Genomic DNA, 18,828 nt, shown 5'->3' with positions numbered 1-18,828 from the left:
TCTGTACATGTATTCATTTGCACGTTAGCCAAAAAAAAATAATCTGGGTGAAGTTATTGCTGGCACACTGAAAAATGTCTCTCTGCTGCATATTGTCTTGAATATAAGAGCTGTGTGATACAGATGTTTGGCAAGTAAATCTCTCTGCCATGTAAAAATAGTTTCTGGCTGGTACAGTTGTCTATTTTTAGTGTTCATAGGAATCGGGTTTTCATTTTAATGAATTTTTTTCCTTCCCCTGCCCCGCTTCTCTTGTAGGTAGCATTGGCACTTCGTTTCAATGCCAGTCAATCCATCAAGATCACATTTGCAGCAATGAAAGTGACAAGGTGAGGTTTGCATAAATGTTCCATTTACAAGGTGCATTTTTTTATGTATCACATTGATTTTACTGTACTAATAGTTTTGTTTTCCAGGCCCAGTAGCTAACTTTCAGTGTTACACTTTGAAATCTCTCTGGCTTTTTAAGTATATGTACTTCACTCAAGACAATCTTTTTAGTTGATTAAAGAGATATTTGTCTTGTAGCATATTTTTCTTCTTGCTTTCATTCCCTTGCTATTCTAAATATTTGTGGTTTACCATACTGACCCTCACAGGTAATAAAGAGTGGTAATGTCATAGAATCATAGAATAGTTTGGGTTGAAAGGGACCTTTAAAGGTCATCTAGTCCAACCCCCGCCCTGCAATGAGCAGGGAATGTCACTGTTAATATGTTAGGCACAGTAACGTGTCTTACTCCTATCACTTGTGTGTTCTGAGGTTTGAGCTAGTTAACAATGCTGAGAGTTTTTTTGCAATGGCTTTCTTTTCTGTATTTGGAGATGGCAACTCCAGGTTTTACAGACAGGAACCTATTATTCATTACTGTAGCTTTAAAATATCACCCTATCTAGCACCATCCAAGTGTTTTCCTAATCTTTTAGCAAAGGATCATGCTCACACACTGGATTGCTTTCAGTATGTAGAGATGTGCATTGGAATTGTTGTGTTCAGTGATATATGAGTAGTAATGTATATGTGGGCTACGTGATATATCAGTAATATACGATATATCAGTAATATATGTGTGGAATACAGAAGGGAAAAGTTTTCAGGTTGAATTACTGTCAAGACTTGCTTTCATGTTTCTGTTCTTGTTTGTGTTTTTTCCTTAACAGTTCCTCTCCTTAATAACAAAAATTGATTAACCTTAGTCCAATATGCAGTGTGTTACATTATTTTCAAGTTTGACACTGTATAATAAGCTTTCTTGCTGCCTTGATAAGCCTGAGAAAGGGCAATGTATTAGTCAAATTTAATTAATCTTTCTTGGAAGTTGAAATGCTAGCTGCCTGTCAGTGCTCTGATAACCGCACAAATCCTTGTGTTTTGAATTGGTGGAATAACTTCATAGAATCATAGAATCGTTTAGGTTGGAAAAGACCTTTAAGATCATCCAGTCCAACCATTAACCTACACTACCAAGTCCACACTAAACCAATTAAACCAACTTAAGACTCAGTTTGTTTATAGCATTTACAGCTCATTCCAAAACAAAGTTTCTTTTCAGAATGACTCTGCATTTTTTTCATAATTTGGAAGGATGTCCATATTTGGAGTCTAGTTATCTTTTAAATATTGGACAAACATGCTAGTTACAACTTGGTAAAAAAAATATATTAAAACGTTCCAGTTGATTTGGTGGTCATTGTCAGGGAGCAGCAAGAGTGGCTGCTCCACAAGAACAGGCGACCTGGGAGCTGAGAGTGACAGCAAGGCAGACAGAGGCAATGGCCTCAACAACAAGGGGTGCAGTCTCATAGCACCTGAACAAGGAGAGCAGAGCAGGTCTGGTGACAGCGTCAGGGTCAGTTACAATCCAGTGATAAGCAAGGCCATAGTAATAAGGCAGGTCCAAGGACAAGCCAGGAAATACTCGGCGCTGGTGAAGCCGCACCTGGAATACTGTGTCCAGTTTTGGGCCCCTCAATACAAGAAAGACATTGAGGTGCTGGAGCGTGTTCAGAGAAGGGCAACAAGGCTGGTGAAGGGTCTAGAGCACAGGCCTTATGAGGAGCGGCTGAGGGAACTGGGGTTGTTTAGCTTAAAGAGGAGGCTGAGGGGAGACCTTATCACTCTCTACAACTACCTGAAAGGAGGTTGTAGTGAGGTGGGGGTTGGTCTCTTCTCCCATGTAGTTAGCGATAGGACGAGAGGAAATGAGCTCAAGCTGCGCCAGGGGAGGTTTAGGCTGGAAATTAGGAAAAATTTCTTCACGGAAAGGGTAGTCAAGCATTAGAACAGGCTGCCCAGAGAGGTGGTGGAGTCACCATCCCTGGAAGTGTTCAAAAAATGGCTAGATGTGGCACTTCAGGACATGGTTTAGTCTAGTCTACCCTTGATTGGTTTAGAGTGGACTTGGTAGTGTAGGTTAATGGTTGGACTGGATGATCTTAAAGGTCTTTTCCAACCTAGACGATTCTATGATTCTATGATCAAGTCAGCAAGGCAAGGACAGGATCAACAAGGTACATGGCCAGGTACAAGCATACACAGCATACCTACAGCATAGCTAAGGCAAGGACCAAGATCCTGAGTGAAAGGGGTAGCCTGTGCACTAAGGCTTTTCCCAGCTCTTTCTCAGCAGTCTGATCCCAAGTTACACAACTGTGCTGTGTCAGAGCTAGCCTTGAGTGCAGGCAGACAAACTGTTGGTGGGGAGGGGAGAAGAAGTTGCGGAGTCTGTTGGTAAACTCTGGGCCCTGGCAGTCATACACTATGGTAAAGACAGTTACTTTCCCTTATAGTGTTTCCAAGTGTCGCGACCCAAACTGGGCTGTCCAGAGAGGATCGTGGAGGTTCTGTGATTCCCTTGGGCTAAATTAAGGTGAAATGACATCAAACGATCAATTAAACACTTTATTGATGGTAAACAGCAACCTGAACTTGGAAAGCATGACGGTGGGCAACCCAAACCAGGAAAGCGCACCGATAGGCAATGTGGGTTCCAATTCAAATACTTATAAGAGGAAAGGAAAAGGAAGAAAGAGGAGAGAGAGAGAAAGATATCACCACCCTTGGATCCTGCGATGTCGATGGTAAACGTGGCAGTCCTCTGGTGGTGAGCGCGCTGCTCTTGGAGCACAGGGACTCCAGCAGCGCCAGCACCAGGTGGGGGAAGGCAGGTCCGGAGCAGCAGCAGTGTGGAGTCCTCCGGTGGTGGGGGCACGACTGTGACTTCTCAAAGTTGTGTCTTTTATAGGCTAGTCCCCGCCTCTAGTCTCACCCCCCTTGAGGCTTGTTCCAGAATGTTCTTCATCTTCTGCATAGGCACCACTGTGTGGGGGGGTGGTGGTTGCGCGGGGTCTTTCGGGTGGTCATGAGCCCCTTCCTCAAATGAACTCCGCATGACCTTTGGCCATCAGAAGGCAGAACTGCGAATCCTCCAGGAACATCAAGTACAACCGTTAACCTAGCACTGCCAAGTCCACCACTAAACCATGTCCCTAAGCGCCACATCTACACATCTTTTAAATACCTTGAGGGATGGTGACTCAACCATTTCCCTGGGCAGCCTGTTCCAATGCTTGACAACCCTTTCAGTGAAGATATTTTTCCTAATATCCAATCTAAACCTCCCCTGGTGCAACTTGAGCCCATTTCCTCTCATCCTATCACTTGCTACATGGGAGAAGATGTTGTCCCAAATAGGGCTCATTTACCTGGTGTGCAATAAGCCAATCTTCACACACTGGGACGAGATATTGTTTTATTTCATTTCTGGGCAGAGATGGGTGCTAGGTGGTAATTCCACAAAGCTAGCACACCGAATCATCAAGTCAGCATCTATTTATACACATTCATTACCATATTCAATTCCCTAATACATATGCAGTTCTATGATTGGTTAAAATCTCTTTGTCTAGTATTTAAATTAGTGGGCATGCTCAGTTGTCCTTCAATTTGAGTCTGGGGTGTAATTGTGGTAGGGGGCTCATGACTTGGTGGTCGTGATCTCCCCCTGCTGGAATTACCTTTCTCCTAATTTCCTTCTTGGCAGATCTTAAGCAACTTCTCATGGTTTACTGATCAAGTCAGTAATACATCACCTAGACTTCTGCTCGTGGACAATTTGTTCACTAAACAAAAGAATAACGTATAACTTAGGGTTACCTAGACTTCTGCTCGCAATCTGTTCACTAAACAAAAGCATAGTTAGGGTAGGGCCTTACAATGGACATCTATAGCAGCATCAGTTTTGGACAACAAAGAGACCGACACCCACCTCGCCACATCCTCATTTCAGGTAGTTGTAGAGAGCAATAAGGTCTCCCCTGAGCCTCCTTTTCTCCAGACTAAACAACCCCAGTTCCCTCAGCCACTCCTCATAAGACTTGTGCTCTAGACCCTTCACCAGCTTCGTTACCCTTCTTTGGATGTGCTCCAGCACCTCAATGTCTTTCTTGCAGTGAGGGGCCCAAAACTGGACACAATATTCCAGGTGCGGCCTCACCAGTGACGAGTACAGGGGGACAATTGCTTCCCTAGTCCTGCTGGCCACACTATTCCTGATACAAGCCAGGATGCTGTTGGCCGCCTTGGCCACCTGGGCACACTGCTGGCTCCTGTTCAGCTGGCTGTTGACCACCACCCCCAGGTCCTTTTCCGCCAGGCAGCTTTCCAGCCACTCTTCCCCAAGCCTGTAGCATTGCATGGGGTTTTTGTGACCCAAGTGCAGGACCTGACACTTGGCCTTTTTGAACCTCATACAGTTGGCCTTGGCCAGATCCCTCTGTAGAGCCTTTCTACCCTTAAGCAGACCAACACTCCCACCCAATTTGGTGTCATCTGTAAACTTACTGAGGGTGCACTCGGTCCCTTTTTCCTCGATCATTGATAAAGATATTAAACACAACCGGCCCCAATACTGAGCCCTGGGGAACACCACTTGTGATTGGCTGCCAACTGGATTTAACTCCATTCAGCACAACTCTTTGGGCCTGGCCATCCAGCCAGTTTTTTACCCAGCGAAGAGTACTCTCATATTGCAATTGGGTATTGCAAGGGTCCTTATAATGGCATCTTCAGCTGGATCAGATGAGACTCCCTAAACTGTTGTTCTGTAAGTTCTCATAATCTAGCTGTCTCCTGGTCTTACAATACCACTCTAGCATATGCATGATCATTTTCTATTGAGTAGTGAAACTATCTTTACTATGTACATTTTAACTATTGTCCTTGTCCTGGTTTCGGCTGGGATAGAGTTAATTTTCTTCCTAGCAGCAGGCATAGTGCTGTGTTTTGGATTTAGTAGGAGAAGAATGTTGATAACACGCTGATGTTTTTAGTTGTTGCTGAGTACTGCTTATGCTAGTCAAGGACTTTTCAGCTTCCCATGCTCTGCCAGGTGCACAAGAAACTGGGAGGGGGCACAGCCAGAATAGTTGATCCAAACTGACCAAAGGGCTATTCCATACCATGTGACGTCATGCTCAGTATAGAAACTGTGGGGGGTTGGCCAGGGAGCAGCGATCGCTGTTCGGGAACTGTCTGGGTATCGGTCAGCGGGTAGTGAGCAATTGCATTGTGCATCACTTGTTTTGTATATCATTATTATTATTATTATTATTATTATTATTATTATTATTATTATACTGTTACTATTAGCATTACTATTTTACTTTATTTCAATTATTAAACTGTTCTTATCTCAACCCAGGAGTGTTTCTCACTCTTACTCCTCCGATTCTGTCCCCCATCCCATCGGGGTAGGGGGAGTGAGCGAGCGGCTGCGTGGTTCTTAGTTGCTGGCTGGGGCTAAACCACGACAGTCCTATCCAGGAATAAACATATCTAAACATACAAATAGCATCTATCAATTGGTCAGTTACTTTATCTGTGCAAAGCAGGAATTGCCTCTGGAGTTCCTGTCAATGTATTGATTATCTTATCAACATGAAGCCAGGACTGCCTAGGAAGCGGGGGTCCTTTACCAATTGGTCAATTATCTCATCTAGGCAGAAACTATCTGGGGGGTTCCTGGAAGTGCTCTATCAATGACTAAGCGGGCTGAGTATGTACATAGGCACAGGCTTTATACCCAGCTGCATTAATTATAATTGTAGTTGTCCTGGTTTCGGCTGGGATAGAGTTAATTTTCTTCCTGGTAGTGGCATAGTGCTGTGTTTTGGATTTAGGATGAGAAGAATGTTGATAACACACTGATGTTTTAGCTGTTGCTAGGTAGTGCTTATGCTAGTCAAGGACTTTTCAGCTTCCCATGCTCTGCCAGGTGCACAAGAAACTGGGAGGGGGCACAGCCAGAATAGTTGATCCAAACTGACCAAAGGGCTATTCCATACCATATGACGTCATGCTCAGTATAGAAACTGGGGGTAGTTGGCCGGAGGGGAGTGACTGCTGCTCGGGGACTGGCTGGGCATGGGTCTGTGGGGGGTGCATCACTTGCTTTGTGTATTCTTATTATTATTTTTACTACTACTACTACTATTTTACTTTATTTTATTTCAGTTTTTAAACTGTTCTTATCTCAACCCATGAGTTTTCTCACTTTTACACTTCCAATTCTCTCCTCCATCCCACTGGGGTGGGGAGTGAGCAAGCGGCTGTGTGGTGCTTAGTTGCTGGCTAGGGTTCAACCACGACAGTAGTGTAAGTTTAAATTCCACAGGTTTTGCCACATTGCCAATACATCTGTTGGTAGTAATGTTTGTAGAAAGCAGCAAAATGAAGATTCTTTAGATCCTTTTACATGTTGCATATTCATAAATTTCTTTTGTTCCTTGTGAGCTATATTCCAAGTGGTTTCTTGGGGGAGAGGAGCAAGCAGTGGTAAATTCCTTTCAGAGCTACACTAATATACCAACTTCCATATTGGAACTTCCTTCTTTTTTAACATTCCTCCCTTTCTGCTATTGTCTAAAAAGCAGATTCGTTGCCCAGTGTGCAATAAGCCAATTTCCACACACACAGGTGAGATATTGCTTTATTTCATTTCTGCTACAAAATGGGGTCTTCTGTCTGATGTAAATCCCTCAGGGACTCCAAATCTAAGGAAAAGCCTCTGGCCAGCCCGAAAAGGTATTGACAGTTACGAATAAATATCTATATCCTTTACACTTTGGTAATTTTGAAAAATCAATTTGCCAATAACTCCCAGGTACAGAGCCTCTTTTCACCTCTCCTGGTAAGGGTCACTTTTGAATTTTGGGATTATTCCTTAAACAAGTCTCACATCCCTTTGTAATACCTTTGGCAATGTTTAGCATATTAATGCCTATTGCATATGTTTTTGTCATTTCTACTAAAGCCTCAGCTCCAATATGAGTGGCACTGTGTGTCTTTTTCATAATTTCTCTCATTATTTGAGGAGTAACTTTACATTGTCTATCTGGGGGTTTCCACCATCCTTCAGAGGTCTTAATGCAATTTAGAAACAACCAATTTATTTTCTTTTTCTGTATATTCAGGAACATTAATGTCAAAAGTTCTTTCAGGGTCTAAGGCTGCTATCCCTGTAAATAGAGCAGCTTGTCTTGCAGTCTCATCCGCCTTTCGATTTCCTTTAATTATATCCATCTGTCCTGATTGGTGTGCTCTGCAATGTATCACTGCCACGTCCTTCGGAAACTTATGGTTGCTTCCTTGCATTCCTCAGCTGTATCCGCCCCCAACAGTACATCATCCATGTACTGCAACAAGGTAATGTTAGTTCTTTTACCTTGCCATTGTTCCAGTTCTTTCGCAAGTATGTTACCGAAAATCGTGGGGCTGTTCTTGAATCCTTGGGGAATTACCGTCCAGCACAACTGCATTTTTTGTCCTGTCATAGGACTTTCCCATTCAAAGGCAAACAGCTTCTGACTTCGTTCCTCTATGGTGATGCAGAAGAAAGCATCTTTCAAATCCAGTACTGTAAAATAAACATTGGTACACTTATGGTAATTAACAAGGTGTAAGGATTGGGTACCACTGGGTGAACATCCACTACTATCTGATTAATTGCTCTTAAGTCCTGTACCAGTCTATATTCCTGTGAGTGTGGCTTCTTAACAGGTAAGATGGGGGTATTATATTCTGAGTAGTCCATACTTGAGAAAATTATTTATGATGGGTTCCAGCCCAACACAAGCCTCCAATTTCATAGGATATTGTCTCCATCTTACTGGTCTGCCTTCCAGCTTTAATTCAGTTCAGTTGATTTGGCTCTTCCAGGATGCTCGGTTGCCCATACAAAAGGAGTTACAGCATCTTCTATCTCCGAAAAGGGGTTGCTTGGTCCCTCCTTCTCCTTGTCTTCTGCTGTCTCAAGTAATTCCTGTAATACATGTATTTGCGCTTCCCAGGCATTATTTTGCAGAATATGGATTCTTATTTTATTTTCATCGAAGGTTATCTGCGCCCCCAATTTATTTAACAAGTCCCTTCCCATTAGAGGTATCGGGAATTCTGGCATCTATAAAAATTCATGTTCAAGCATCCTGTTACCAATTTTACATTTAATTGGTTGGAAAAAGGGTCTAACCTCCTACTTTCCTGTTGCACCAACTATGGCTATAGAATATTTATCATTCCCTTGCTTTTTCCATAACCATTCTTTTCTCTTCTGGTGTAAACAGATTGTTTAATAGCACTTGTATATATATCTTGCCAATCAGGATTATGGTTTTCAACAATCATTCTAAAAGACCTATACGTCTTGTCGGGATTCTCTCTGTAAGATCCTGCAGATTTCTTCCAGTTCATTAAATCTGAGGTAGTAAATGGTACTTTCACATATACGGGAGAACCATCTGGTCCTACCGCCTGACGGAGAGGGGCTTGCATCACAGGGTGAGTCTGTGCCCGAGTTCTCCCAGCTACTGGACTAAAATTTTCACTGCCCCTCTCTCCTCCTCCTACCCCACTTGTAACTCTTTCTCCATCTGGTGCTACCATCATTTGAACATCCTCATCTTCTTCTAATTTCAAACACCTCTTCCCTATACTACAGGCAGAACAACATCACAAAGGCTTTTTCATATCATTCATCATCATCATCATCACATTAGAATATCTGAAGTCAACAATTTACATTTTTTCCGGGTCTCATGGTCATTTCTTAAAGCAAAGAATAAATCCACATAAGGTGCTTCATCCCACTTATCTAATCTTCTACAGAATAAAATCAACTGCAAAATAGTATTATAATTCAAAGTTCCATTCTCTGGCCATTTTTCCTCACTCTCCAATTTATACTTTGGCCACCAATGATTACAATATTCAATCATTTTTCCTTTAGTGAGGGGATCTCCTCCAAATTTGTCCCAATGCTTCAATATTAACATGTATGTACAAATCCTGAAGAATCATAGAACGCTTTGGGTTGGAAGGGACCTTGAGAGATCATCGAGCCCAACCCCCCTGCAGTAAGCAGGGATTGAACCTGTGAACTTGGCGTTATTAGCACCATGCTCTAACCAACTGAGCTAACCCGGCTGGTCTAAATATACAACACAGAGGGGAACAAGGAGGTATTGTAGATCCCATATTTTTTTTATTTCATTTTTTAAATAAAGCTTTATTTCATTTCTGTGCAGAGATGGGTGCTATATGAGTGCTAAAAGCAATATCTCACCTGTGTGTGTGGAAATTGGCTTATTGCACACTGGGCAACGAATCTGCTTTTCAGACAACACTGCCATTATGGTGAAGATGAAAATGCAGGGAAGATAATAATGTATGTTCAATTTAAAAAATGTTTTTATTTCAGTTGAGAATTCCATTTTTGCCATGTCACAAAATTTTGGGAGGTTGGTGGAAAAAACAGCAGGTTTAAGTTACAGAAGACTACATAACTTTTTTTGAGTTGTGTGGCATATGATCTGTTTCCATATTGATAGAACAAAAGGACTAGAACTTTTTTGGTTTTCATGTTTGTTGGAAAGCAGGAGGGGGGCAGGGGAATCCACCTTTCTTATTGGTTTTGATTCTGTATCAAATTAGAACACCAAGTTGTAAAAGCTGATAAAAGTAAAACTAGTCCAAAACACAGGAAGAATGCATTTTGGAAGCATTGCAGAGATAGATGTGCTTTTGTCCCCAAATGTCAGTTTTATCTTTGATTATTCTATGAGAATATGTGAAACTGTCTTGCACTTTATAGGAGAATCTGGTGATTCCCCCAGTAAAACGATTGTTTCTCCTCAAGAATGTTCACAATTCTACCAAACTTGAGCTATAATACTGCTTTCTAAAAGCAGTAGGTTGCAATAGTAGGGTATAATAGCAATCTCCTACCCCTTTCTCCCAATATTCCATGTGTGTCTATGTAAATAAGGATTTCCACACCAATTACTTCATTTTGTTGACTCAGCACACAAGAATCTTGAATTCATGTTCAGTGAGATCAGTAGGAAACTGGACTAGTATTTCTTCATGTGTGGCCTCACGGCATTAAAAATTGTTTGGTAATACAAAGAACCTGCTTAACCTCACAGCATCAAAAGGCAACATTTTGCAACTTATCCCTTAAAAAGATGTAGTATTTCACATATATACACAATACAGTTTTCCATTGTACATGGTGGTGTAAAATGATTATAAACAAGTCTTAAATTGCTGTTTTGGAGGTGGAAACTTTCAAGTATCAATGCATGAATCAGATGGACCCTTTTTTACACCTGTAATTTCTTTGATTTTTTCTTTGAAGTGTAACATGCCTTCTATATTTAATACCAATAGTTTTTAAATTAATAGAATAATAATATAAAGTGAGGCTGGAATTGTTATTCTTAAAGAAATGACAAAAATGGAGAAAATGCTATTGCTTAAAATATTGCTTTGCTTTAAACTCCAACAATGGCTTCTCATTAAAGGTAAATAGAGAGATATAGTATTTTTCAGTACCTTTCAACCATATTCAGTTTATTTTCTTTAAACATTTTTCCTCCGTTAGCTTTTTATTTCGACACTGGTATAATTCCACAAAAAGATGCTTCCACTAGTTGAAAAGAAACATGTAGTCTACAATACCTCTCTGATTGCCAGCTGTCTTTAGATTAGCACAAGAACAATCTGATTGGAGGCTACTTTTTTTTCTAAGATTTTGTGTTTCACAGTGGAAAGTACTGCATAATGCAGCTTGTCATGCTTGTCATGCTATATTTACTTACAGAAAATGCAAATTTGAAACTTCTGAAATCACTGGGTCCTTATGGTCTAAGTATTTCTACATCGTACATGGTTAGACCTTCTCCCAGTCTTGGGCAAGACTGGACAATCAGTTAACTGATTGCCTGCTCATTTAATTTCTCACTATTCTTATTTGTAAATAAACTTACAAAGATGCAACTTGTAACTACTTTTGGAATGTGTCTTTCAGAGACCTCATCCAGCTATCTATTTCCTTGGTTCCTATGCAAATAAAACCAAACTGACCACCCAATAGTAATGTAAAAAATAAAGCACCATAGGAGCAGTGCTGGCCCTAAGAGCTGCCAGATAAGGCACTAAATAAGGGATAGATTCTTCCCTTAAATTAAACATTTATATGATACAGAGTAGTGAAGTAAAATACTTAGCATGAAATATACAGAATGTGTAAAATGCCCAGATTTGCCTTTTCCTCACCTTAAGGTTCTAGAATCAAAGTTATGTTGTTTTAGCTGCAGTGGTTCAATGTTGCATATGCTTACACTAACACATCTTAATATTTTCTAGTGTTTTGTTTGATGATGATAGGTCCTTCATGCTTTGTCACTTTCCTTGGAAATTTTCCCTATAACTTTGTACATCTTACTGTTTGGAAGGATTATCTCTTCGAGACTACAGCTACTGCAGAAGGAGCAAGGGGAGCAGTAAGAGCCAATGGGATGTTGCAGAGATGAAAGACCGTGATTATTATCAGGTACAGAGGAGTGGCAGGCAAGAAGGAGGGCATAAAAGGGCTGCTGGTGCTGATAATTCTAGGGCCTTGGTTCACAGGCTAGCAAAACTGAAAATACTGTTACAAGGAAGACTACTAATTAGGAAAACTAAATTTTACATCACTTCAAGTGTCTTGTTGGCAAGGGGTTTACAGGGACCTCAAGGGCCATAAAATGTAAACTGCTTTCCTGAACCTGATGGGCCAGTGAATGTGTCCTACTAGGGCAGAAGATGACCCCCTGGAAGTGACTTACTGGTTTCTGCAGCTCCCTGCAAAGCAAGAGGCTATGCCCCCACAAGTTCACAATGAGGATGTCTCCCTGGAGAGACCACCAGCAACATTCCCAAGCCCCTCAGGGGGCGTTTGAAAGCTCAGCTTTACCCCTGCCCTCAAATGCAGCAGGGGAGGTGGAGGCAGTCCAACTTGTGGCTTCCATAGAGCATGTACGGCAGTGGAAATTGTTGATCCAGAGGTTTGGGGCTAGGTAATGTAGAAGAATACAGTATTGTTAATTTATATCAGGTATCACTACATGAAACTTATGAAACATTTGTTCAGGGTGTAGAGCAAATTTTTGTTCATCTACTCCAGCTGTTTGAAACTGGCAATTTTGGTCAGCTCTGTCTTGAAGCTGCCAGCATGCATGACTTTATATTCTCCTACTATTAATTTGAGCAACATGAATGCAAGAATTTTTTTTAAGATTGGGTCAGCACTCTCCTACAAAGTAAGAGAGCTGTGTTTTGATCAGACTGTCTGCCTGGCTATCATTATTGTAAAAGGCATTGGGGATGGGATGCACAGAACCCTACAGTCTATCCCCCATGCTAAAATAGATAAAACCCGCTGCTATTTAATTGATCTAAATAACAACGACAATAATCTCTGTTTTGCTGGGAGTCAGTGCTTACAGCACTGAGGGATCTAACAGATGCAGAACTGTTAATCGGTGCAAAAGAGCTATAGGACAAACTGAGTGTAAAGGTATGTGGAAGGGGAGTCCATCTGCTTCATTAAGGTTATCTGATCAAGGGCCTTTTCAATGCAAAAGGAGATAAGTAAGGGGGGGGGGGGGGAAGCGATTAACAAGAACACACAGAGACACAAGCCTGGTAGACAAGGGATAACAGAGACAATGCCAAGGACCAAAAGTCTCTGGTCACTAATTGATGGGCCATCAAGAAACTACAGGCATAGCTTTGGAGAGGGCCACATGGACTTTGTAACTGATAAGAGGGAAACAAGAGGCACATGAGGATTTGGGATATTCGAGGGGGGCTTGTTCCAAAATCTATTAGGGAACTTTTAGGGGAAGGGGACTGGGGAGGAACAAAGTGGGGAATAGACAGAAACGGGTATAAAAGGGGCCAGTCATATAAAATGGATCCGTTCAGTACGCTTGTCTGATTAAGCCCTGTGCCTGATCGCTGCAGTCTGTCCTACCTTCTTAGTAAGTCCTTTCTTAACTATCTCTCTGTGTAATCTCACTCTCTACCCTATGTGCATGAGTGCTGTAAGGACTAGGTGCCAGCTACTGGGGAGACCAACATGAGTGGATTTGGTGCCAGCAACTGGAGTCAGACCGGGGGTGTAGGTGCCCCCTGGCCTCTGGCGTCAGCAACTGAAGTGAGTAGGGGTGTCTCAGTGCCAGTCACTGGACTGAGGGTCTTGGCTTCACTTAGATGAGACTGGTATGTGTCCTGGGCACAGCTCCTGGGGAGGCCGGGGTGAGTGAGGGTCGCAGCACCAGTGACTGGAGTAAGACCACGGGTCACAGGCCCATGTGTTTGGGTGTCAGCTGCTGGAGCAGTGCCCACAGTATTTGTATCTTCCCCAAACCTGGCATGCATGGGGGACTGTGTGTGTAATTCACTAGCAAACTTCAAGCTGGACTAGCTGGTGAGTAGGAGGTCCAGAGTCTGCACAGGGATATCAGATAGGCAGAGGGTCTTCGGGACGACCAGCGAGTCTGGAGTGCCCGTGAGACGGGTGTGTGTCTGTGAGCATATACATCTGCTAGCAAGCATCAAGCTGGACTAGGTGGCAAGTAGGAGAAGTGTGGAGTGGGTAAGAGGGCTCAGGATCCAGGCAGGGGTATTGAACAAACAGAAGGTCTGTGCCAATGTGCAAGGGATCTGCAAAAGTGCATGTGCTTGTGAATCTAGAGTGAGGGAGTGTGTGCTCTCACTTGTGAACTTCAGTCTTTACCAACCAGAGAGGAGGAAGGGGACTTGGCTGTCTATACTTATGTTTTATGTGAGTCCTGGTAGTGTTATATGTAGGTGCTGTTAAAGGCAGATTCTTGTCTGTAGCAGTAGTGTGTAGCCAGCTGTGTCGGTGTCCTCTGTGTGTGTGTGTGTGTCTGGGATACACTCTCAGCCTCACTGCTTGAACCTGAAAATGTGAAAGCAGCAGCTGCATCCATCAGCCTGGGACGGTGAACCTCAAGTCTTCTGGCTGGGATCCAGCAGCCAGTCAGGAGGAATCACCAGGCCCTGTAGCTGCTGGATGCAGTGGCTACTTATAACATCTCTTAACACTGGGGTGATCTGTGTACAGGAAGGTCATGCTGAGTGACATCCTCTTGTTTGAGACTCTGCTACATGTTAATATATGTGTCAGCCTCCTATTTGAGGGGAAAAAATGTTGGGGGATTTTTAATCCAAACAATAGTCTTATGTATCCCAAGATCTGTTTCCTGCTTTTGCACAATGAGCATTATTATGGTGTTAAGGATGTCAGGAAGGTATTTGGGGCAAGAAACTTCTTTCAGCTTTGTCATACGTTATATAATCATGGCCACAGCTGTAAATATTATTGTCAGCTCTGCCTGTTGTGAGACTGTGCACTTAACACTGGCATGAGAATACATTGCCCTAGCTGCAAACTGCTGTGCAGGTCTCAGGAATGTTTACAGAGGCACAAGGCCCTGACTTGGAAGCAGGGACAGGTGTCCTGGGGGGAATAAAGGGAAACGGCCTGGTTGTGTAGGGAGGGGGTCAGGAAGGCCAAGGCGCAGCTGGAGCTGAATTTGGCAAGGGACATAAAGAAGAACAAGAAGGGTTTCTACAGGTATATCAACCTGAAAAGGAAGGTTAAAGAAAGCGTACCCCCCTTGATGAACAAGAATGGCAAACTTGTATCAACAGACAATGAGAAGGCTGAGGTACTCAACAACTTCTTTGCCTCGGTCTTCACTGGCAACTTCTATCCTCACCCCTCCCGAGTTGATGGACCGCAAAATAGGGACCAGGGGGGTAAAGCCCCTCCCACTGTAAGGGAAGATCAGGTTCGAGACCACCTGAGGAACCTCAATGTACACAAGTCTATGGGACCTGATGAGATGCACCCCAGAGTCCTGAGGGAATTGGCTGATGTAGTTGCCAAGCCACTCTCCATGATATTTGAAAAGTCATGGCAGTCAGGTGAAGTCCCTGCTGACTGGAAGAAGGGGAATGTTGTGCCCACTTTTAAAAAGGGAAGAAAGGAGGACCCTGGGAACTACCGACCTGTCAGCCTCACCTCTGTGCCTGGGAAGATCATGGAACAGATCCTCCAAGAAGCTATGCTCAAGCACATGGAGGACAGGGAGGTGATTTGAGACAGCCAGCACGGCTTCACCAAGGGCAAGTCCTGCCTGACCAACCTAGTGGCTTTCTATGAAGGAGTGGCTGCATCAGTGGACAAGGGAAAAGCAATGGATGTCATCTACTTGGATTCCTGTAAAGCGTTCGACACAGTCCCCCACAGCATCCTTCTCTCTAAATTGGAGAGATATGGGTTTGATGGGTGGACTGTTTGATAGATAGGGAATTGGCTGGATGGTCGCATCCAGAGGGTCATGGTCAATGGCTCGATGTCCACATGGAGACCGGTGACAAGTGGAGTCCCTCAGGGGTCTGTACTGGGACCGGTGCTATTTAACATCTTCATCAATGACATAGACAGTGGGATTGAGTGCACCCTCAGCAAGTTTGCAGATGACACCAAGGTGAGTGGTGCCGTTGACACACCAGGAGGATGAGATGTTATCCAGAGGGACCTGGACAAGCTGGAGAGGTGGGCCTGTGTGAACCTCATGAGGTTCAAGGAGGCCAAGTGCAAGGTCCTGCACCTGGAATGGGGCAACCCCCGATATCAATACAGGTTGGGGGATAAAGAGATTGAGAGCAGCCCTGCGGAGAAGGACTTGGGGGTACTGGTAGATGAAAAGCTGGACATGAGCCGGCAATGTGCGCTTGCAGCCCAGAAAGTCAACCGTATCCTGGGCTGCATCAAAAGAAGCGTGGCCAGCAGGTCGAGGGAGGTGATTCTGCCCCTCTACTCTGCTCTCGTGAGACCCCACCTGGAGTACTGCATCCAGCTCTGGAGTCCTCAGCACAAGAAGGACACGGACCTGCTGAAGCGGGTCCAGAGGAGGGCCACCAAAATGATCCGAGGGCTGGAGCACCTCTCCTATGAGGCCAGGCTGAGAGAGTTGGGGTTGTTCAGCCTGGAGAAGAGAAGGCTGTGAGGAGACCTTATTGCAGCCTTTCAATACTTAAAGGGGGCCTATAGGAAGGATGGGGAGAATCTTTTTAGCAAGGCCTGTTGTGACAGGACAAGGAATAATGGATTTAAACTAAAGAAGAATAGATTTAGACTAGACATAAGGAAGAAATTTTTTACCATGAGGGTGGTGAAGCATTGGAACAGGTTGCCCAGAGAGGTGGTAGAGGCCCCATCCCTAGAAACATTCAAGGTCAGGTTGGACAGGGCTCTGAGCAACCTGATCTTGTTAAAGCTGTCCGTGCTCACTGCAGGGGGGTTGGGCTAGATGACCTCTAAAGGTCCCTTCCAACCCAAAGCATTCTATCATTCTATGATTATATGAGTTTTAAAAAAAACTAATTGATTGTTTGGCTATGATTTTCTGTGAGAAGTGGAAGGCCTACATGGAAAAGGCCTCACCAATCTAACGGCTGGAAGTGCAGAATGTGTTATGAACAGATCTATCATGTAAACCAGCACCGGTGCTTCATGCCCATGAACCCAGAAGCAGGGCAGGGCTATATTTTCTATGAAATCAAATGTATGCAGGAAACAAGGACATCCCAAACTACATTTTTGCCATGAGGTGAGCACTGGAAGCCCCTTGGGATGAAGAAGAAGGGGTCTGTATTGGGTTTATGTGGCAAGGTTTTGGCAGCAGGGGGGCTACAAAGGTGGCTTCTGTGAGAACAGATCAGGAGCTGCCCCTATGTTGGACAGAGCCAGTTCCAGCCAGCTCCAAGACAGACCAAAGCTGAACCAATGAGTGATGCTGGTGACACCTCTGTGATAACATATTTAAGAAAGGGTAAAAAATGCTGCACAACAGCTGTGAGAGAGAGGAGTGAGAAAAATGTGAGAGAAACAACCCTGCAGACACCAAGGTCAGGGAAGAAAGAGGGGGAGGAGGTGCTCCAGGCACCAGAGCAGAGATTCCCCTGCAGCCCGTGGTGAAGACCATGGTGACACAGGTTGTCCCCCTTCAGCCCGTGGAGGTCCACAGTGGAGCAGATATCCACCCTGCAGCCCGTGGAGGACCTCACGCTGGAGCAGGTGGACATGCCCTGAAGAAAGCTGCAGCCTGTGGAGAGGAGGCCACTCAGGAGCAGGCTCCTGGCAAGAACTGTGGCCCGTGGAACGGAGCCCACACAGGAGCAGGTTTTCTGGCAGGACCTGTGACCCTGTGGGGGACCCACGCTGGAGCAGTCTGCTCCTGAAGGACTGTACCTGGTGGAAAGGACACATACTGGAGCAGTTCATGAAGAATCACAGCCCGTGGGAAGGACCCACATTGGAGAAGTTTGTGAAGGACTGTATCCTGTGGGAGGGACCACATGCTGGAGCAGTGGAACAGTGTGAGGAGGAAGGAGCAGCAGAGATGAAGTGTTATGAACAGACCACAACCCCCATTCCACATCCCCCTGCGCTGCTCAGGGGGAAGGAGGTAAAAGAGTCGGCAGTGAAGTTGAGCCTGGGAAGAAGGGAGGGGGTGGGGGGGAGGTTTTTTAAGATTTAGGTTTTATTCCTCACTATCCTACTCTGTTAGCAGTTGGCAATAAATTAAATTAATCTTCCCCAAGTCGAGTCTGTTTTTCCCGTGACAGTAATTGGTGAGTGACCTCCCTGTCCTTATATCAGCCCATGAGCTTTTTGATCGTGTTTTCTTCCCCTGTCCTGTTGAGGAGGTAGAGTGAGAGACCAGTTTGGTGGGCACCTGGTGGCCAGCCAAGGTCAACCCACCACAGGGCAGAAAGGAAAAGTGAAGGAGAATGGGAGTTTAAAGGGGACACATGCCTTGTCGACTTTGGTTGTTTATGGACACAAAGTTTCGGGCCTACACTTTCCTAGCGTATAACGCCAAAGGCTATGAAGCCTACTTTGTTTTTAGTCAGCTTCTGAAGGAAAGACTGGATGCGCAGCAGAGGTGGTAAGCTCATGTGCATAGACATTCCCCTGCTGAGTATATGTTTCATAGACTCTTCACATTTTTTATCCATATAACTAAACAGCCTTCCCCATGTGCTGGGTATTGAGGGCTGAAAAGGTTATTTCTCCCATTTTTTCAATACTGCTGAAAATCAATGTTATGTGGGCCCTCTTCCACAACTGGAATATTATGGGGTGCACAGCATGATGCTTGAGGAGAAAACGAAATTCTTGGCATGGCATACAGCTAATCAAGAAAAGATTTCTGACTTTCAAAAAGAACTGTGTTACTACTGCCAGCAAGCTGTGAAAATTCTGAGGGAGGCCTGCAGATCATACAGTAATGAGATTATGGTGATAACTTGGGCTGTCAGAGCCTAGCACTCTCTAAACCCCTGATTACTGACAATATCTAGTGTGGCTGCTTCCTGCTGCCTGGCTGTGCCTTTGTAGAAAAGCC

At 44.1% G+C, this 18,828-nt stretch overlaps 1 protein-coding gene across 1 annotated transcript in view; it reads left to right on the top strand.

The window, feature by feature from the left end:
- Positions 1-18,828, top strand: part of LOC142596499 (E3 ubiquitin-protein ligase RNF38-like) — a 248,589-nt gene that overhangs the window by 85,824 nt on the left and 143,937 nt on the right. Inside the window, exon 2 of the mRNA XM_075725625.1 lies at positions 259-329. Coding sequence (XP_075581740.1) covers positions 259-329 — 71 coding nt within the window. The remainder of the gene's footprint in view (positions 1-258; positions 330-18,828) is intronic.

Source organism: Pelecanus crispus, chromosome W, assembly GCF_030463565.1.
Source record: "Pelecanus crispus isolate bPelCri1 chromosome W, bPelCri1.pri, whole genome shotgun sequence".
NCBI lineage: Eukaryota > Metazoa > Chordata > Aves > Pelecaniformes > Pelecanidae > Pelecanus > Pelecanus crispus.
This window is presented reverse-complemented; position numbering and strand designations above follow the sequence as displayed.